We start from the raw sequence: 22,722 nt of genomic DNA, 5'->3' as shown, positions 1-22,722 counted from the left end.
TAAGAAAGCAGAATGCCAAAGAACTGATGACTTCAAACTGTGGTGCTGGAGAAGACTCCTGAAAGTCGCTTGGACAACAAGGAGATCAAAGCAGTCAATCTTAAGGGAGATCAGTCCTGAATATTCATTGGAAGGACTGATGCTGAAACTGAAGCTACAGTATTTTGGTCACCTGATGTGAATAGATGACTCTTTGGAAAAGTCCCTGATGCTAGGAAAGATTGAGAGCAGAAAGAGAAGAAAGCATCAGAGGATGAGATGGTTGGATGGCATCATCGACTCTGGGAGATGGTGAGGGACAGGGAGGCCTGGCATGCTGCAGTCCATGGGGTCACAAAGAGTCGGACACGACTGAGTGACTCAACAACAGGGCACCTTTAAAGAACCTCAGTGTCTGGGCATCTCTGATCCAACCTAGAAATCAGAATCTCTGGGCATTAACACTTTGAAACGATGCTCCAGGTGAGTTTTAAGGCAGTCAAGTTTGAGAACCGCTGGTCTGGGAGAACTTGATGCTCAAACTGAGGAAATGGTCTCCACCTGTCAGTCATTATGTGGCTGCAGGAAGTTCTTGGCAATGGGATTGGGTCCCAATGGCCAATCACAGAGCTTGGGCAGAAAGAGGAAGTCTTGTAGGAGGTTTCCCGTGGCTTCAGCACTCAGAGGCAGGGAGTAGGTCATGGAGCAGGAGTTAGGCATAGCAGAGGTGAGTAACAATCCTGCTTCTTGACTTCATGCCTCTCTATCTTCTTTCAACTGCTAAGTCTCTACAATTAAAATTCCTCCGCCTTTTCTTTGAATGTTTGGATGTCAAACTGTTGAAGGACTTGAAGTTTCAAGTGAAACTCCTGCTTGTTCAAAGATGGATCACTCCTGGAGGGGAGCCCCTTCCTGGGGCTCCTTCCATAACTTGAAGCAGGTTCTTTTCTCTTGTTGAAGCTCAGCCTCCTCAAGGAACATAATGTAGATTGGATTAACTTTCCACGTGCCTCAGGAGCACAGCAGAGGTGCCAGTTCTTGGCCCAAACCTTAAACCTAGCCCTTTCCTTAGTGGGAAGGCTGTATGGGAATCCCAAGCAGTTGGAGGTGGAAGGAACCCAGCTCAAAGGAGGGCCTGTAATGCGGGTGCTTAGGTTCTTGAAAATTATTCTTTTCCCTCCTTCCATATCCAGTCAAACCCTATTGATTTCTCTCAAAAGATATAACCTGAATTCAATTAGTTCTCTACAACTAGGTGTGAGTGCTAAGTCAATTCAGTCATGTCTGACTCTTTGCGACCCTATGGACTATAGCCCACCAGGCTCCTCTGTCCATGGATTCTCCAGGCAAGAATACTAGAGTAGGTTGCCATGTCCTCCTCCAGGGGATCTTCCCAACCCAAGGATGGAACCCACGTCTCCTGCATTGGCAGGTGGGTTCTTTACCATCTGAGCCACCTGGGAAGCCCCTCTACAACTACATCTAAGAGCAAAGAACCATCATGGTAGAGTAATTAACTAAAGCATGGACCCTAGAGCTGTTTGTTGTACCTGGTTCAGATCCCAGTTCTGACACTTTCTGGCCATGTAAACATGGATGATCTAACATCTCTGGTAACCCAGTATCAATATCTGAAATAGGGACGATATAGTACCTGGGAATATCATAGGATTAATGAGCCAAGTCTACAGGGTTGATTGCAATGCCTGGTGCTATCCAGGTGTTCTCTGGCCCCACCCTCACCTGGATGAGTTCAGAATTCTCAGCAGGCAGCAACAAAGACTCTCCTTCACCCAACTCGAGTCAGGATTCTCTTTTTTCTATTTTTCCAACTGTATTGATTTTCTGGTTAAGTCTTTTTTTTTTTTTTCATTTATTTTTATTAGTTGGAGGCTAGTGACTTTACAATATTGTAGAGGTTTTTGCCATACATTGACATGAATCAGCCATGGATTCTCTGAGTTGCTTTTCACGAGCCCTCATCCTTGGGCTCTCTCCCTGGCCCCCGTTTCAGTCTGGTTTGAGCAAGAGAGCCCAGTGGGCTACAGTTCATTGGGTCGCAAAGAGTCATGCATGACTGAGCAGCTAAGTACAGTATAGCGCTAAAATCCCCACCTCCAGTATCTGATCAAATTCTTCACCCCTCAGAGGGATGTCTGATCACCCCGAACTGCCCTCAGCAAGAATGCTGTTGAGTCGATCTGGCAAGAATACTCCTAGCCTTGACGTTTCCTCTTAGTAATTGGGTTCCCACAGAACCCCTTCCCACCCTGTAAATCCTGTTCCTTGGCTCTCAATTCCCACTTGTCTTTATTGTAGTTGGAGTTAAGTTCTCTCTCTCTCTCCCCTACTTCAAAACCCCCGATTCAGTAACCTCTCTCAAAGTCTTCCTTGCCAGCTTCAAGCATCACAAAAAATTTTAACCAGCTCCTTGGTGTCACTCCCCTCTCTCCCCAAGAAGTAAGAGAAAGTGCTCCTGAGAGTACAGCAGTCTGTGAGGTCTCCCCACTGGAAATTTTGGAGCAGCTTACTTACTGCACTTGGAATCAAATTGTAAATCCTCATTAATCTGGAACCGCTTCATGACAGGATGTCTGATCCTAGAGTAGGAGTCACGGCCTTTGTCTGTCTGCTCCAGCCCATACACACCTAAATTCTCTGCCTCAAACCTGCCGTATTCATTTCAGCCCTGAAATGATACTAGTCATTCACACTGCTTAGAATTTCTAACTCCCACCAGTTTCCCTAACCAGCAGCTCCTATTCTTCAGGTCCTCAATTGAAATGAAATTTCCTCTGAGAAAATTCCATGGTTACATGACCCTTATTCTATTTCTCTGTGTCATCTTGTCTTCAAGTTTTGTCATTGCTTCTGTTTGAATTCATCTGTGAAATGTCTACTTCTCCCCCCTACACTCCGTGTGTGTACTCAAATTGAATATAAACGCCAAGTAGGCAGAGTTCTTACCCATCTTTACAGCTATCACTTAAGTTCTAAAATTTTTCCTGGGGGGAGGGGTTGGGGGGGAGATGTATTGGGAATTTGGGATTAGCAGATGTAAGCTATTATATACAGGATGGATAAACAACAGGGTCCTACTACATAGCACAGAGAACTATAGTCAATATCCTATGACAAACTATAATGGAAACGAATATAAAAACATATATATGTATAACTGAATCAGTTTGCTGTACAGCAGAAATTAATACAACATAAATCAACTGGACCTCAATAAAATTTTTTATTTAAAATAAAATAATTCCTGGCATCCAGAGGAACCTTTTACTGGCATAGATGAATGCCCCTAGCCATTTAATAAGGTGGGTGATGGTGTAGTTGATTGACAATTAGAAATCCGAGCTCAGAACCCTTGGCTCAAACCCTCAGCTGTTAAAAGGGCTTCAAATCCAGGTCTGTTGAGTTCATGAAGTGACTCTTTAAGAACAGCAAATTGAAAAGGCATTCCACTCAACTGCAAAGTGAATATCTGTTAAGATAGTCTCAACTCAAGATCCTCATTTAGTAGTCAAGCTCCATAAACATCCTAAGATAACTACACATCAAGTTGCTACTAAAGGCTAAAGTCAACAATTCTCATTAATTTATTTGTACATCAATTTACTGAAAAATACCAGATGAGCAGCTGCATACAGGAGATCCAGCAGTGTGGACTTCCTTCCCTCCGTGGCTATCTCCTGTTCTCAGAGGGGTCCTAAGCTCTAAAGCCAAGAAAGAGTTCTATGTGGGTTTTACCTCTACTGGGGAGTTTGTCCTTAATGCAACAGGTTAGGCAATGAGAATAAACAGCCTATTTCCTGACACAGAAACAACCAGCATTTGAGAGGGGAGCACTAATACCCTGTGTCTTTCCCTTCCTCCCCTTAAAATGTGGTTAATGCCAAAAGTTGAGCTCTCGTTTGTTGATTAAGGTGGCACCTTCTGCTGAGCTGGGTTTCCATCTGCAGCCTCTACTAGAGGAGCTTGGCCAGGATGAGTTGAGCAAATTCAAATCTCTTCTGAGGGACCATTCCGTGAAAGAGGAGTTACAGCACCTCCTGCAGACGGAGGTGGAGGAGGCCAGCAGGAAGCAGCTGGCCGACCTCCTCACTGCCTGCTGCCCCAGCTACTGGGTAGAGATGGTGACCATCCAGGTCTTTTTTTTTTTTTTTAATTTATTTATTTATAATTAGACGATAATTACTTGACCTACTGTGATGGTTTCTGCCACACATCAACATAAATCAGCCATAGGTATGCATATACCCCCTTCCTCTTGAAACTCCCTCCCACCTCCCACTCCACCCCACCCCTCTAGGTCATCATAGAGCACCACGTTGACCTCCCTGCATCACATAGCAAGTTCCCACTGGCTATCCACTTTTCATATGTAGTAGTGTATATATTTCCACACTACTGTCTCAATTCATCCCACCCTCTCCTTCCTCCATTATGTATCCAGGTCCCTGATGAGATGAACCGAATGGATCTGTCTGAGAGAGCAAAGGATGAACCCCGGGGTAAGCAGAAACAAGCCCACACTGCATCCTGGGAGGGAGGAGTAATAGTCTCTGTGGTTTTAGAAACACAGAAATAATATTGCTCCATGGAGAGGCTTAGCTGACCTGAACACAAGTGCTAGACCTTGGTCAAGTCTGGTGGTATCTTCCAAGGTTCTTGTATTCTAGCTATTTTTATTCCAAGTATTGTATACCTACCCTGGCCACTTCACTATACAACTCTTCTCCTGATTAAGACTGTTTCTGGAGTAGATTCATTTTTTTCACTCTTTCATATGTCCTCCAAGATCTTATCAACCCTCTGTTTAAAACATTCAAGCTGCTGCTGCTGCTAAGTCGCTTCAGTCATATCCGACTCTGTGCAACCCCATAGACGGGAGTCCACCAGGCTCATCTGTCCCTGGGATTCTCCAGGCAAGAATACTGGAGTGGGTTGCCATTTCCTTCTCCAATGCATACATGCATGCTAAGTCACTTCAGTCGTGTCCGACTGTGCGACCCCATGGACAGCAGCCCACCAGGTTCCTCTGTCCACAGGATTCTTCAGGCAAGAATACTGGAGTGGGTTGCCATTTCCCTCTCCATAAAACATTCATAGTATTATGTATATTTTTAAATGCATACAGTATTGTGTATATAAAAAAGTAAAATAAAAACATGAAGAGAAGTGAAATTCAAAGAATTCAAAGAAAAAAGTAAAAATACTATGTGCATGCAGGCTCAGTGTCTCAGTTGTGTCCAACTCTTTGTGACCCTATGGACTGTAGTCTACCAGACTCCTCTGTCCATGGGATTTTCCATGGACTGGGTTGCCATTTCCTACTCCAATTACTCATAAAACAGTTGCCTCTGTGTAAAAAATATAGGAGAAAAATGTGAAGATTACAAACCCTCCATTTTGTCTTCAAGTCCCACCAGGTTTCCCTCCCCCATATAATATGACTATAAACACTCTCTCTCTCTCCCCACCCTCAGCAAGAGCATTTAACATATCTCTTATTCTTATCCTATCATTTTTTAAATTAATTAAAACTATGACAAATCTAGACAGCATATTAAAAAGGAGAGACATTACTTTGCCCACAAAGGTCTATATAGCAAAGCGATGGCTTTTCCAGTAGTCATGTATGGATATGAGAGCTGGACCATAAAAAAGGCTGAGTGGTAAAGAACTGATGCTTTTGAACTGCGGTGTTGGAGAAGACTCTTGAGAGTCCCTTGGACTGCAAGGAGATCCAACCAGTCCATCCTGAAGGAGATCAGTCCTGGGTGTTCATTGGAAGGACTGAGGCTGAAGCTGAAACTGCAATATTTTGGACACCTCATGCGAAGAGTTGATTCATTGGAAAAGACCCTGATGCTGGGAGGGATTGGGGGCAGGAGGAGAAGGGGACGACAGAAGATGAGGTGGCTGGATGGCATCACCGACTCGATGGACATGAGTTTGAGTAAGCTCTGGGAGTTGGTGATGGACAGGAAGGCCTGGTGTGCTGCGATTCATGGGGTCGCAAAGAGTCGGACACGACTGAGAGACTGAAATGAACTGACTTGAACTGAACTGGTGTTCTCCACCAGCATTCAGAAGTTATTTTGTGGAAGTTGCTCAGCATTCAAATGATCTTTTGATGAATTTTGTGGGGAGAAAGTGCATTTTCTTTAGTTGCCAATTGAAATTCAGTTTTTAACTTTTTTAAAATTTTATTTTATCTTTATTTTTTGGTCACACCACATAGCATGTAGGACCTTAGTTCCCCCACCAGGAATCAAACCCTCACCCCCTGCATTAGAAACACGAAATCTTAACCACTGAACCACCAGGGAAGTCCCAGCTTCAGTTTTTAGCCTACTGTTACCTCTTCAAAGGTCAGGTGATGGTTTTAGCCCCTAAAACCATCTGGAGGGTGCAAATTTTAAAATCACTTAAAGAAACTCAGACGGCTGTACAACTACAAAGGTCTGGGCTCTGAAAAGTGCTAATTTCTTCCTTTTTTTTTTTTCAGAAACAGCTTTGAAGTCACTTCAGGAAAATAAGCCTCCGTCATTAGGTAAGTTGCCTCATTCACAATCTCACTTTTTCTAAAAGTGAGATTTTAGAATTCAGGATTGTTTTAATTAGAAAACACATCATGCTGAGCAGTAGGAATGCGAAGAAATGCAAGACCTCACCTCTGCTGTCGTCCAGGTGGGCAACAGTAAGACATCAAAAGCTACAATAAGGCAGTGTTTATGCCAGAAATCAGTAAATACACACAAACATGAGAGAGAGAAAATGAGCTTCCCCTTGGAATCGGAATAGGCTGAATTTTAGATGGTCCTAAAGCCAGGGTTGGCAAACCATGGCTCCCAAAGCAAATCCAGCCCACCGTGTGCTTTTGTAGATCCTACAAGCTAAGAATGGTATTTGCATTTTTAAATGGCTGGGAAGATCAAAAGGATACTTAAGACTCCATGCTCTCAATGCAGGGGGCTAGGGTTCAATCCCTGGGCTGGGAACTAGATCCCACATGTCACAACTAAGACCCAATTGAAAGTCACTCAGTCATGTCCAACTCTTTGTGACCCCATGGACTATACAGTCCATGGAATTCTCCAGGCCAGAATACTGGAGTGGATAGCCTTTCCCTTCTCCAGAGGATCTTCCCAACCCAGGGATCAAACCCAGGTCTCCTGCATTGCAGGTGGATTCTTTACCAGCTGAGCCACAAGGGAAGCCCAAGAATACTGGAGTGGATAGCCAATCCCTTCTCCAGCGGATCTTCCCAACCCAGGGATCAAACCCAGGTCTCCTGCATTGCAGGTGGATTCTTTACCAACTGATCTACCAGGGAAACCCCAAAATCCAATACAGCCAATAAATAATTTTTTTTAAAAAAGTACTTTATGGCCTATGAAAATCATGTGAAATTCATATTCAACTACAAATTAATGTAAATAAACTTATTTGTAAACAGCATAGTCATTTGCTTATATATTATCTATGACTGCTTCTGCCCCACAAGGGCAGAGATGAGTAATTGCAACAAACTATATTGCCCACAAAACAGAAAATCTTCACTATCTGCTCCTTTGCAGAGGGGATTAAAAACAAGTTTGCTAATCCTGGCCAAAAAGGATTTTTGAATTTGTGATTTTCAACATTATCTTCTCTTGACACCTCCAGTACCTTTAAAAATAACTTGGGTTCAAGGCAGTTGGAGACTGGGGGCTGGTTTGAAAAGTGAAGACAGCCATTCATACATACGTAACCCCCCTACCAAAAATCTAACTGCTTCTATTGATACACAAATATGTTAAATGTCCTACAGTTATGACCTAAATTCAAATGTAAGCTAATGATCTGTTAGAGCTGACATTTGGCAATGCTTTAAGGAATAGTACCAGCCTCAAAGTTGATGTTTAATTTAATGTTCTAACTAAACTAGTGTCAGAGAGTTCCTTGTCTAAAAAGCTTTCTCTTGGGGACTTCCCTGATGGTTCAGTAGTTAAGACTCTACCTTAAGACAGGAGATGAGGGTTCGATCCCCACATACCTTAATGGCCCAGAAGCAATATTGTATAAATTCATTAAAGACTTCATAAAAGTGGTCCACATCAAAAAAAAAATCCTTAAAAAAACTTAACTCTTGGCAACATGACATCATCTGTATACAAATATTTTTTCCCCAGAGCCCCTGCTCTCCTGTTTAACCTTCAAAATGAATGGTTGGTTGGCCATTTTTCACTCTGTATACTTATCCTGGAAGGCTCACTTGGAGTCTTACTGGCTATTTATATGCCAAGGACTCTCCAGATGACATCTTCAGCATGTCCCTGAACTTCAGATACTCATATCCTGTTGCCTCCTGGATACCTTTTCAGAAGTTCCACACACTCACCTCTTCTTTTGTTTTACCTTTGAGGTCCTAGCTTCCTGACCAGGGATTGAACTCAGGTCCTCAGCACTAAAGCTCAGAATCCCAACCACTGGACCACCAGGGAACTCCCTCACCTCTTCATTATCCATGTTGCACTTGAAGTATTTCTTCTCCTGTATGACTTCTCCCTGTTCCTAGGTTGCATCCTAGGACTATGTAACTTTACGTACCTTGTCAGAAACTAGGGAATTTGTCTTGAAGGCTTTCTGATGCCCCTTGGAAAGAGCCATTTTCTGTATGTGCCCATTTCTGAACTGCACAGGAATTCAATTGTCAGAAATGACACTGAGATCATGGCCTGACACTTTAATTTTATCTCCAAAACCTCAATAACACCTTTTTCATGTAATCTGGGCTTAGACAATGAGACCCAATTGTTGAACTTGAAACTTCTTGAAATCCCACTCTCTTATAAACAGAAGCTTCAATACTGGCATAGGGGCAAGACCATAACACCCTCCCTTTTCTTCAGGGATAACAAAACGTGAAAACCCGGAACAAACACAACAGCATTTAGAAGAAGAAGACGAAGAGCCAGGTTGATCTTAGGACATCCAATGTTGGAGTAAACTAAATGAAGCAGGCCCTTCCTGGCTGTCCTCTCCCACTCTTCGGGGGAACCTCATCTCTCTCTAACTTTATTTCTTCACTATTCATAGTCCCCTAGACATATTCATAGTCAACCTAGCCAGTATATTAAAAAGCAGAGACATTACTTTGCCAACAAAAGTCCATCTAGTCAAAGATATGGTTTTTCCAGTAGTCATGTATGGATGTGAGAGTTGGACTATAAAGAAAGCTGAGCACCAAAGAATGGATGCTTTTGAACTGTGGTGTGGAGAAGACTCTTGAGAGTCCCTTGGACTGCAAGAAGATCAAACCAGTCCATCCTAAAGGAAATCAGTCCTGAATATTCATTGGCAGGACTGATGCTGAAGCTGAAACTTCCATCCTTTGGCCACCTGATGCGAAGAGCTGACTCATTGGAAAAGACCCTCCTGAAGGCAGGAGGAGAAGGGGACGACAGAGGATGAGATAGCTGGATGGCATCACCGACTCGATGGACATGAGTTTGAATAGGCTCCGGGAGTTGGTGATGGACAGGGAAGCCTGGCATGCTGCAGTCCATGGGGTCGCAAAGAGTCAGACACGACTGAGTGACTGGACTGAACTGATTCATAGTACCCAGTTGTCTCATGGAGAATGCCTTCCTCCCTGTCTCATTCCTATTATGTAAGAATAAAGGGAAGAAATAAACATTTGGGAAAGCCAGAATTCAGTTCATGGAAAATCAGGAGTCTGTCGTATAGAGTTTTCTTAGATTTTGCCAATTGTTCAGACAACTTTGATAGTACCAACTCACAGATTAGAAAATTGAGACCTATTGTAGGTAGCTGATTTGCCTCAACTTATGTGGAGGTCAGTTTAACATTAGTCTCACTCTCAAGTCTGCTTCAACAGCTCTGTTGAAGTATAACTTTATGTATCATAAATTTCATTCATTTTAAGCGTACCTGTTAATAACTTTTAGTCAATTTACTGAGCTGTACAAAAATCACCACTATTCAATTTTACAATCTTTCCATCACCTCCAAAAAGATCTTTCTTATCCATATGTACCTGTTCCCTGGTCTCTATCCCCCAAGTCCAGGCAGCCATTAATTTTTTGTCTCTCTAGATTCTCCTTTTCTGAAAATGTGTGGCCTTTTGTGTCTGTTTTATTTTACTTACAATAACATTTTTGAGGTTTTGGGGGCTTCCCTGATAGCTCAGTTGGTAAAGAATACACCTGCAATGCAGGAGACCCCGGTTCAATTCCTAGGTTAGAAAGATCTGCTGAAGAAGGAACAGGCTACCCACTCCAGTATCTTTGGGCTTCCCTTGTGGCTCAGCTGGTAAAGAATCTACCTGCAATGTGTGAGACCTGGGTTCAGTCCCTAGGTTGGGAAGATCCCCTGGACGAGGGCATGGCAACCCATGCCAGTATTCTGGCCTGGAGAATTCCATGGACTGTATAGTCCATGGGGCCACAAAGAGCTGGACACAACTGAGCAACTTTTCAAAAAAATTCTTTTGAAATGCTTTCATCCATGTTGTTACATGTGTCAGCAATCCATTCCTTTCTGCTGCTGAGTAATATTTTATTGAGTGGATATATAACATTTGGGTTGCTCATTCATCAGGGAAGGGAAGTTTGAATCCTATCTATTTGTTTACTGTCTTGAATAACGCTGCCATGACCACTCTTTGTATAGAGGGTGCAAGTCTTTGTATAGACACATGCCCATTTATCTTGGGTAAATAGTCACGAATTGCCTGTACTTTAATACTTGAGCTCCTATAATGACTTGAGACTATTATGGGGAAGATCCATTACCTGTTTACCGGGCACGTCTTCTAGTTCCCTGGAAAAGATAGACAAATAGTTTCAATAAACCACACTGAGTTGTGATAGAGGCAGTATTTCTTGTTATGGTTCTGCAGAGTAGAGGCATGCAATTTGGTTTATGGATTCATTTGCTATCTTCATCACTATAAACCCAACTTTACACACCCCAGCACACACTGTGGACAAGAAACTTAGATTCTGGGCTCCTTGGAGTCTACTTTAACACCTTATTTCTGGTGGAAAAAAAAAAAGGTACACCGGTTTTGTGTCAAGCTGACTTTAATTTGTATTTTGCAGAGCTGGCCCAAGTACAGGAAGAAGATGTCACAAACCTACAAGAAACAAAAGAAGATTTGGAAGGAGAAAAGCCAGGTCTGTCCTCTCTACCTGGAGTGAGTTTGGTGTCGGGTGGTTCTTTATAAACCTCATTTCTTCTTTTCCCCTTTCCTACTTAAAACAAAGCATCATCTCCCTAATGAATAACCCACTATATTCTGTCTACCCCCTGCCTCTTATCACTGAAGGTAAACAAGATAAATACAGAAATATGTTGAAGAAGAAGTTCTGTCAACGCTGGAAGAACTTCTGGCCCAGACTCAGTGACGATGTTTGTACTGTCAGCCAAAGATATGAGACCCTGATCCCATTCTGTAATCCTAAAACGCTGGCCGGGCCATTCCCACACACTGTGGTGCTGCACGGTCCTGCCGGAGTCGGGAAAACCACGCTGGCGAAGAAATTGATGCTGGACTGGACGCAGGATGACCTGGCAGAGACCTCCAACTCCGCCTTCTACCTCAGCTGCAAGGAGCTCAGCCACAGGGGGCCGTGCACCTTTGCAGAGCTGCTATCTGCCAACTGGCCACATGCGCAGGACGACATACTGGCAATCCTCGCCGGGGCACAGAAAGTCCTCTTCATCCTCGACGGCTTTGACGAGCTGAAGGTCCCCTCTGGGGCGCTCATCCACGACCTATGTGGTGACTGGAAGGAGCAGAAGCCGGTGCCCGTCCTCCTGGGAAGTTTACTGAAGAGAAAGATGCTGCCCAAGGCCACCTTACTCATCACCACCCGACCGGGCGCCCTGCGGGAGCTGCGGCTCTTAACAGAACAGCCGCTCTTCATAGAGATCGCGGGGTTCTTGGAGGAGGAGCGGAAGGCGTATTTCCTGAAACACTTTGCGGAGGAGAGTCAGGCCCTGCGAGCTTTCGCCTTGATGAGGGACAACGCGGCCCTGTTCCAGCTGGGCTCGGCGCCCTCCGTGTGCTGGCTGGTCTGCACCTGTCTGAGGCAGCAGATGGAGAGCGGGGCGGACCCCGCCGCCACCTGCCGGACCACCACCGGCCTGTTCCTGCGCTTCCTCTGCGGCCGCTTCCCCGCGCCGCCCGGCGGCGGCCCCAGCCCGGGCCTGCAGGCTCCGCTCAGGCCGCTGTGCCTCCTGGCTGCGGAGGGCGTGTGGACGCGGAGCTCTGCGTTCGATGGGGAAGACCTCAGGCGCCTTGGGGTGGACCCGTCTGCCCTCTGTCCTTTCCTGGACAGGAATATTCTGCAGAAGAGCGAAGACGGCGAGGCCTGCTACTCTTTCATCCATCTCAGCGTCCAGCAGTTTCTGGCCGCCGCGTTCTACGTCTTGGAGCCGGAAGAGCAGGAGGCGGCAGGGCCAGGCGGCCGCCGGGGGCGCGCTGGGGATGTGCGGAAACTGCTGTCCCAGGAGGAGAGGCTGGAGAACCCCAGCCTGACCCACGTCGGGTACTTCCTGTTTGGCCTCTGCAACGAAAGAAGGGCCGTGGAGCTGGAGAAGACTTTCGGCTGCCTGGTGTCAACGGCGATCAAGCGGGAGCTCCTGAAACACACATTGATGCCCCAGGGGAAGACATCCTTCTCGGTGACGGACACGAAGGAGGTTCTGCGCTGTCTCTACGAGTCTCAGGAGGAGCAGCTCGTGAAAGATGCCATGGCCCACGTCAAGGAGATGTCCCTGCATTTGAAAAATAAAACGGATGTCGTGCACTCCTCATTCTGCCTCAAGCACTGTGGAAACTTGCAGAAGCTTTCACTGCAGGTAGAAGAGGGGATATTTGTGGATAATGACACCGCACGGGAATCAGGCGCTCAGGTTGAAAGGTGAGAACTCATTTTTCCCCCGGCTGGTTCTCCTGTCGTTTGCCTCAGTCCATGGTTCATTAAGAAAAGGTCAGTGTGTCTTGTTCCCTCTTGCTTAAGGTCACTAAGTGGCCTTTTATGGCCTTGTGTCCTGCCAACCTAACATTCAAGGCAGGAGGTATGATGTCATTAGAAATGGGAGCTTTGAAACCAGACTTTCTTTCAAGACCCACTCCATTTTCCTTTAGCCAAACCATTTTTTTGCAAATGTCTCCACCTATTTCAGTCTGCAGGTTGGCTGTGTAGATTTGGGGAGACATATGACATGGTGGTCCCATTTGGGGCATAACTTCTAGAAAAGCATTAAAGATGGAGTCAGGAGTTGAATCTGCCAAGTTTCTGAACGCTACACCTCACCCATGATTATGGAGACTCTTCTCCCAGGAATTTCACCTGACAGATAATGAGATGGCCAGTTATGAATCTTTGTTATTTTCAATTTAGGCACAAATAACATCAACTGAGTTCATGTGCAGTTTCCAAATACTTCTAACTTGGCACCTGCTAGAACCAGGTCACATTCCAAGTTAAGATGAAGATACTGGCTTCAGAAAAGAATGTTTGGTTGGGATTAGAGCTCAAGTCTATTGGCTTATAAAGTCCTGTGGTCACAATCTAAAATCACTGCCTCAAGGTGATGTGTAATACCTGTCAACATACTGATATTTATCTTATCAACTCACCTCTTCCTCTCTCCTAGGTTGTTATCTGTGTCTGAAATCTTCATGGATATTTGTTAAACTAGAATAAAATGCCCTCATTAGCCCCCTGGTGGAAGTGTCTGTTTTACATATTCCCTTAATGTTCTCTCACATTCCTTCACCACTTGGTAAAGTCGTACGCTTGATTTACTTCCAGAAAGTGTTAGGACCATGATAACTTGACATCAGCATTTCTCTACCTTATGGACCCATTTATATTCACATTCTAATTTTTCCCCTTCTCTCACTACTAATTTATCTAAATCTTTGTTTAGTCACTAAGTCGTGTCTGACTCTTGCGATTCCATGGACTGTAGCCCGCCAGGCTCCTCTGTCCATGGGATTTCCCAGGCAAGAATACTGGAGTGGGTTGCCATTTCCTACTCCATGGAATCTTCCTGACCCAGGGATCGAATGTAGGTCTCCTGCATTGCAGGCAGACTTATATCTTTCCTCTGCAAAAATCCTTCCACTCAAAAGCAATAACCAGAACAAAATAACCATTCTTTGAGAAATCTTTGTACATGAATATGCAACCATTTAAGGATTGTATTTTCTCAAAATTTTATGGGCATCATCTTAGGTCAGCAAATATGGTTATAAATTAGATTGAATGTTTTATTTGGATATACCATCAAATATTCAAATAACCTCCATTGATGTGTACACTACTCTTAAGTGTTTATCAATGATGTATATTGGTCTCAATCTTTGATCAATGATATGGTTAGAATTTTGACTATTTTAAGCCTCTGTTAAATTGACATGTGAGAAGTTCTTTCTCCAGTAACATGTCTTAGGTATTAGGTTGTCTTATACTTGTGCTAAATAACTAAATCACCCAACTTTTAGAGTTATAATTTCTTATTAGGGCCTCCCAGGTGGTTCAGTAGTAAAGAACCTATCTGCCAGTTCAGAAGATGCAGGTTCGATCCCTGGGTCAGGAAGATCCCCTGGAGAAGGGGGTGCCAACCCCCTCCAATATTCTTGCCTGGAACATCCCATGGACAGAGGAGCCGGGCAGGGTGCAGTCCATAGCATCACAAAGAGTCGAAGACAACTGAGCAACTAAACAACTCTAATGCACAGAGCAACCTGAAGCACATTCATGAAGATGGACAAATGTCACTTTTCTCCCCAGCAGTATTTGTTAAGTCCTCTTCTTCATCTCTTTCCCATAGGTCCCAGAATGATCAACACGTGCTCCCCCTCTGGATGGATCTTTGCTCTGTGTTTGACGCAAGCAGGAATCTGCTGTTTCTGGACATCAGTCAGAGCTTCCTCAGTGCCTCTTCAGTGAGAATTCTTGGCGAAAAAATAGCTTCTGTGGCCTCTAGTCTCCAGAAAGTGGTGTAAGTAGCAGCTAGTCCCTGCTGTAAGTAGCAGCTGATTTGGGGTCATTTAGGACCACAGCCCAAGAGACACAGATTCAGGAAATGCTTGAACTGTGTTCCACCTGACTACAAAATTGAGAAGGTTTATAAAGCAGAAAATGCAGGGTTACAGTCAGTTGGTTGAGTTGTTTATCAAGAATTATAATTGAAGCTGGCAAGAAGTAAGAGTACTCCTTGAGCAAGGATTCCTTGGGGTCTGAAATGGTTACATAGTTACAAGGGGAGATTGGAGGGACCCTAATGGTGGGGCTGGAGAGAGGTGTCCTTGGGCTTTTTAAGAGTTCGAGTTCTCAAAAAAAAAAAAAAAAAAAAAAAGAAAGTTCAAGTTCTCAGTGATGCAGAGAGGCATCTGAGACCAGATTCTCAGTAGCCACCTGTCTCCAATTTTGAACACCTGAACTGTGATTACTCCGTTATAACTTTGTCATCAAGGACATAGCATTGTTGAAATGCATCCATTGGTAACACTTCAAGAAAAAGAGATGCTGCCTTATATTTCTCAAAAAGCCATAGGAGAACAACTTTTGTCTAAAATGACTGCTATGACTGACTTCCCTTTGGCAAAAGTTTGAAACAACTAAAGAAATTGGAGCTTCTACTTTCATAAGATCTATCATCTATCTTGTCTGTCTATCCATCTATGACATGACAGCTACTAACAGCTCAGATCTTTTTCTTCTATGAGAAGAATTGGGTAATCAAAATTCTTTCCTGCTTTAAAAAAAAAAAAGAAACTCGAGCTTCTAATTGTAATAAGCTGTTCATTAAACAGCACAAAGTTTCAGCTATGCAAGATGGTAAGTTCTGGTGACCTGATGGACAACAATGTGAGGACTGCTCACAATGATAGCAGTACTGCTCTGAATACTTGAAAGTTGCTAGGACAGTTCATCATAAGTATCCTCGCCACAGAAGAAAAGAAGGAAGGGGATCTGTGTGCAGTGGTGGCTTGATAGTAGGGGTAACTTCACAAGGTACATCAAAACATGATGTCATGTAACTCCATGGCTGATTCATGTCAATGTGTGACAAAACCCACTGAAATGTTGTGAAGTAATTAGCCTCCAACTAATAAAAAAAAAAAAAAAGGACAAACCTAAAAAAAAGAAAACAAATAATCATGTAAAATTATAATAAAATCTGAAGTTATCACCTGAAAAAAAAAACATGATGTCATATGCTTTAAATATACACAGTTGTATCTGTCAACAGTATGTCAATAAAGGTAAAAATATGAAAAAAAATTACTTCTAACATTTAAGCACATGGCAGCTCTTTATTCTATGTGTATGCAGTATAGGTATACAAACTCAAGCTAACACCTGTTTCTTTTCCCTAGCCTCAAAAATATTTCCCCAGCTGACGCTTATCGGAACTTCTGCATGGCTTTTGGTGGTCACAAGTCTTTAACACATCTGACCCTTCAAGGAAACGACCAGAATGACATGCTTCCCCCGTTGTGTGAGGTCTTGAGGAACCCCAAATGTAATCTGCAGTATCTCAGGTATATCAGCCTCACCGTCGCTGAAAACCCTCAGCCTGTGAACAGAGCTGGCACAAACCTACACGGCAATTCTGTGCAAATTGGAGGGGGGCGGGAATCCCTTATTGACCGGACAGAGTTGGAACGACTTAAAGACTAAACAACCACCACCACCACTTAAGGCACATGCCCCAGAATAGAAAATGAGCTGGAGGGGACTCCCCTGGAGGTCCAGTGGTTAAGACTCCATCCTTCCCTTGCAGGGGGTGCGGGTTCAATCCCCAGTCAGGGAACAAAGATCCCACATGCCAGACAGTGTGGCCCTGCCCCCCAAAGAAAGAAAAGCATGTTACCTGTATTCTACTCCTGGAAATGCATATTCTTTATCATGATACTGTATATCATGTTCCAATAAAGTTTTGTTTGCTCATGATAAAGAATGTGTACCTCCAGGAATAGAATATGTATCTCCAGATAGAATATAGTTGCACAATATGCTTGGTTGGCTGGATTTCTAAATAAGTAGTTCTTGATGTGTCATCTCCAGACCACCAGCAGCAGCACCATCGCCGGGGAACTTGATAAAAAGATCCAAATTCTTGGGTCTCACCCAGATCTTCAGAATCAAATTCTGGGTATATGGTGCAGGAATTTGTTAAAAGACATCTTCCAGGTGACTGCAGGATACCTTAAAACATAAATCACTGGCCTCTACATCTATAGTCTTTAGACAATTTGCACTTCTACACAGTTAACAGATGCTGCTGATGCAACTGGTCCAGGAATCACACTTGGACAACCTCTGCTCCAGATAATTTAGTCCAGGGTTAACATAATGGCATGCTAAGTCACTTCAGCTGGGTCCAACTCTTTATGACCCCATGAACCGTATCCCACCAGACTCTTCTGTCCATGAGATTCTCCAGGCAAGAATACTGGAGTGGGTTGCTATGACCACCTCCAGGGGATCTTCCTGACCCAGGGATCGAACCCACGTCTCTTAGTCTCCTGCACTGGCGGGTGGGTTCTGTACCACTAGAACCACCTGGGAAGCCCTAACATAACAGAGTGAGAGACGAAACTGTAGGCAGTTGTGTATCCAGTGTTTGATCCTCGTGAATGACTTGTTGCCATTTCTCCTGCAGGCTGGTGTCTTGTTCTGCCACCACTCAGCAATGGGCTGATCTCTCCTGCTGCCTCAAAACCAATCAGTCCCTCACATGCTTGAACCTCACAGCAAATGAGTTCCTGGATGAGGGAGCCAAGTTGCTGTACATGACTCTGAGATATCCGACGTGCTCCCTACAGAGGTTGTCGTAAGTCCCTCCTCTTTTTCCATCGAGCGTCTTTGTGGTAGATGTAGGGTCACAGAGAAGAGCAGAGATAACACCTGGAATTGCTGGGTGACCAGGATGGAACACCCCACTGACATAGCTACCTGGCTCCCACTTTCGGCCCCAGACAAATGGCTCATGTATCTCATCCTTCTCTCATTCCTGTCCCTTTATGACCACAATCACTAGCACACCATTGAGAGAGGGCAGAGAATTAACAAAAAGGGGTGTGACCGAGGACTGTAGTCATTGAAGACAGCCAAAAAAGTTGGGTCCTGGAAATGTTTTCACCATCTTGCTACATGCATGGTGCTTTTGCAGGTTGGAAAACTGTCACCTTACAGAAGCCTATTGCAAAGATCTGTCTTCTGCTTTGATTGTCAACCAGAGGCTGACCCACCTGTGTTTGGCCAAGAATGCTCTTGGAGATCGTGGGGTGAAACTACTGTGTGAGGGCCTGACTTACCCTGAGTGTCAACTGCAAACCCTGGTGTAAGTCTGTGTTCACTGTGTGTGTGTGTGTGTGTGTGTGTGTGTGTGTGTGTTGTATATATATACGTGCATACTGGATTCAAGTAGGGCAGTTTCTAGTTACTGTCTCCATTGTCTTCAAACTCATCTAAAAAGCCGTGGTTTGAGATAGATGGTCCTGGTTTTAGTGTGTCTCATCGGTGGGAGAAAAGAAAAACTTTTTCGTCATGTGATCTGATTTCTAGGCTATGGTGTTGCAACATAACCAGCGATGGCTGCATTCATCTCTCGACACTCCTCCAGCAAAATTCAAACCTCACACACTTGGATCTGGGACTGAATCACATAGGAATTATTGGATTAAAGTTTCTGTGCGAGGCTTTGAAGAAACCACTGTGTAAACTAAGATGTCTATGGTGAGTTACAGTTTTGTGAACTTTAGTCTGTATCTAAAAGGTCCTATCGATATAGCAGACCTCCCCCGCAGTTTTCATTGAGCATTTAAAAAATTCAACCAGGATGGGGCTTTGCTGGTGTCTCAGTGGTAAAGAATCCACCTGCCAATGCAGGGGACACGGGTTCGATCCCTGATCCGGGAAGATCCCACGTGCCACAAGACGCCTAAGCCCATGCGCCACAGCTACTAAAGCCTGTGCTCTGTAGCCTGTGAGCTGCAACTGCTGAAGTTTGCACACCCTAGAGCCCATGCTTGCCAACAAGAGAAACCACTGCAATGAGAAGCCTGTGCGCTGTAGCTAGAGAGTAGCCCCCACACACGGCAACTGGAGAAGGCCCACACGCATCGAAAAAACCCCGTGCAGCCAAAAATAGGCAAGTCTTTAAAAAATAAATACAAATTAAAAATTCTACCAGGATGGCATTTTTCACACCCACACACAAAATTTAATCCCCAAATTCATAGTGAACCACAGAAGACCCCAAATCAACCCTGACCACAAAGACCACTGCCTCCCAAGTGTATGCCTGGCACATGGGATGGCATCAACAAGCAGGATGGTATCAACGAGCACTGGCTGAGTAAATCAGTGAATGTGTGTGTTTCACCTACAGGTTGTGGGGATGTGCCATCACTCCCTTCTGTTGTACAGAACTCTCATCTGCCCTTAGAAGTAATCAGAACCTGATCACGCTGGACCTAGGCCAAAATTCCTTGGGGTCCAGTGGAGTAAATAAGCTGTGTGATGCCTTGAAACTTCAAATCTGTCCCCTCCAGACACTCAGGTATGATCCTCCTACTCCCCTGAGTGTTTGCTCCATGATCCTAGATTTTGGGGGAACACAAACGACAGGAATTTGTTGTAAACATTTAATACTCACATTCAACTTTCATTTATTGATGTCTGGTTATGAGATAATTTTCCCATAGGCTCCTTCTGTTGTTTTGACAGAGAAGATGAGTTGAAGAAGACCAAAACTCAACCTGGAAACCAGGAGGCTGGACTTAGGGTTTGTCTACCTGAGGGGGAGTTATGGCAGCCAGCGATTGTCTCATTAGGGAAATGGAATCACAGCTCTCATATGGTATTTTTGGAAAGTTTGCTTGTGGACTGTATTAGTTACAGAGGTCCAATGGGTCCATGTCAGACTTAGAAGCATGTTCTTTGAAGTGAGTTTGCTGTCTAATCAAAGTAATCTATGATCGTAGAAGCTATCACCAACTGGTTGTCTTCTACTTGCTCACTGTTCTACTGTTCTTGCTCTATTGTTGATTTGCTACTGTGGTAACAAAGAACCATAAAACTCTTCCCAAGAGTGTGGGAACTCTTTTAAATCCTCAAATGCAACCTAGACAATTAATGGCTTCTGTTGTTGTTCATTCACTAAGTCATGTCCGACTCTTTGCAACCCCGTGGACGGCAGTACACCAGGCTCCTCTGTCCTCCACAATCTCCCAGACTTTGATCAAATTCATATCCATTGAGTTGGTGGTGCTATCTAACCCTCTCATCCTCTGCCACCCCCTTCTCCTTTTGCCCTCAGTCTTTCCCACCAGCAGGGTCTTCTCCAGTGAGTTGGCTCTTCACATCAGTATTTCAGCTTCAGCTGCAGCATCAGTCCTTCCAGTGAATACTCACTGTTGGTTTCTTTTAGGATTGACTGATCTCCTTGCTGTCCAAGGGACTCTCAAGCATCTTCTCCAGCACCATCCTCATTCTTAGAGTTAACACATTTGTATCTTCTGACCTGTTGTTCACACCCCATTTCTGGTTCCTTCAACACTTTCAACCACACACAGATCATCTGTGGGACAATTTTTTTGTTTTTCTACCAAAGACTATGACCAACCTCTGACAATCACGAATAGACACGACTATATTTGACCTTAAAGGGTCATGTTTTGAATATCCTGAAGCTAGTTGGCCTATATTTTAGCAAAAGTTATATTGATTGCTGACAAGGTTTCTGCTCAAGCTAACTTAAAGTTGACTGGGTACATGGAGTTTGGGGGCAGGGGTGGTCTGTCAGCTTTACTGAGATATAATTAACAAAATTGTATATAGTTAAGGTATGCAATGTAATATTTTGATGTATGTATATATTGTGGAATGAGCATCATGATCAATGTAATTAACACATCGATTGCCTCACACCACATTATCTTTGTGTGTGTGGTGTGAACACACAAGATCTACTCTCTTAGCAAATATCAGGTATATAATACAGTATTATTAACTATAGTCACCATGTTGTACATGAGACCCCCTGAACTTACTCATCTTTAACTGAAGGTTTGTTGCATTGACATATTGTGAAACTCAAACAACAAAACAGATTTTGATTAATATGCCAGCATAATTGGGACTATAATGCCAATCAGCAACACAGCAGCCAATATCCTTGGTCTCCTGTTTTTATATGTAATTTTAATTTAATTATTCCCTCCCCACTCCCCATTTCCACATACACATGACTGAATATGGTTACTAAAAGGCAAATCCAAGAAATGAGACTGCTCTTATCACAGATCACATACGGAGTGGTAGTTATCTAGAAGCTCGTAGCCAAGGAAGATAAAAAGCTAATCCCAATGACTTGATTCAAGTGTGTCTACCTCATCCTGGATTCCCCAAGTAGAAGTTGTCAATGTTATGGAGTAGGTAGGTTTTAGACGGCTATCACAGAGATATTCATCAACTCCATCTCTAGTGCCAAGCATGATATGATAATCACCCAAGATCACTCAAGCACCCAAAGCTATGTCGTGCCTTTATACCATTACAGTGTTAACCAGGGCTTCCCTGGTGGCTCAGTGGTAAGGAATCTGCCTGCCAATGCAGGAGACCTGGGTTTGATCCTGGGTCGGGAAGATGCCCTGGAGAAGGAAATGGCAGCCCACTCCAATATTTGCACCTGAGAAATCCCATGGACAGAGGAGCCTGGTGGGCTACAGTCCATGACTGTAGAGTCAGACATGACTTAGTAACTACACCACCACCACCAATGTTAACCCAATAGCATCTTTTTTCCATACCAAATCGATCTGGAACTCTACTTTGCAGCATACAATAACCAATACAGATGGCCCTTGCTCCATAAATTCCTAAATCACGAGCTTTGCCAGGCACTTGGGCATTTGGAATGAAGTTCCTTAACGCAATAAGAAAACGTTCTCTCTCCCGCATTCTGCCTCCTAGGTTGAAGATAGATGAATCTGATGCTCAAATTCAGAAGCTGCTGAGAGAAATGAAGGAAAGCAACCCACAGCTGACTATTGAGAGTGATCATCGAGACCCAAAAGATAACAGACCTTCTTCTCATGACTTCATTTTCTGAATCCCGCTGGAGCCATTCATTCTCCATTAAAGTCCTAGATCGTCAAGGTGACAGTGAACTTACCAAGATCCTCTCGGTGATGTTAGTTGCTGAGCCAGATGTTAGTTTAGCCATGACTGAGCCTCTGGTTTACATAAAACAACTCATCACTTAACCCTGTGGTAGATGAAATGTCTGTATCTTGAGTATATCAAGAAAAATAAAGGTGAAAGCATTCATGAGTGAGTCTTATTTATGAATGGATTCCAACTGAACTTAAAGAAAACATATTTTATTCAGGGAGAACTTAGCCCAGGGGTGAGGGAATGGGAAAGAAATGTTGGTGATCACATTGATTTGTCTGCGAAGTCATTGCCCAGATGTGGTATTTCTTATCTGTGTGGCTAGATACCTGACAAGTCTTCCTCATTGGAATATTTCTCCTACTAATCCCACAATACTTTGCAGCCCTCTTAGGTGCTTCAATGGCCTTCCCTGGTGGCTCAGAAGGTAAAGAATCCGCCTGCAAGGCAGGAAACCAGAATTCGATTCCTGGGTCAGGAAGATCCCCTGGGGGAGGAAATGGCAACCCACTCCAGT

At 44.0% G+C, this 22,722-nt stretch overlaps 1 protein-coding gene across 1 annotated transcript; it reads left to right on the top strand.

Annotated features, from left to right (window-relative positions):
* Positions 1–453: 453 nt before the first annotated feature.
* Positions 454–22,143, top strand: NLRP2 (NLR family pyrin domain containing 2). Its single transcript, XM_065919482.1, has 13 exons — positions 454–462; positions 3,912–4,133; positions 4,442–4,499; positions 6,500–6,544; positions 11,100–11,174; positions 11,327–12,926; positions 14,848–15,018; positions 16,400–16,564; positions 17,689–17,859; positions 18,199–18,369; positions 18,594–18,764; positions 19,420–19,590; positions 22,005–22,143. Exons 1-13 carry the CDS (start codon positions 454–456, stop codon positions 22,141–22,143), a joined length of 3,168 nt encoding a protein of 1,055 aa, XP_065775554.1.
* The last annotated feature ends 579 nt before the right edge of the window (positions 22,144–22,722 follow it).

The sequence above is a fragment of the Muntiacus reevesi genome, chromosome 2, assembly GCF_963930625.1.
Source record: "Muntiacus reevesi chromosome 2, mMunRee1.1, whole genome shotgun sequence".
In the NCBI taxonomy this organism is placed as follows: domain Eukaryota; kingdom Metazoa; phylum Chordata; class Mammalia; order Artiodactyla; family Cervidae; genus Muntiacus; species Muntiacus reevesi.
This window is presented reverse-complemented; position numbering and strand designations above follow the sequence as displayed.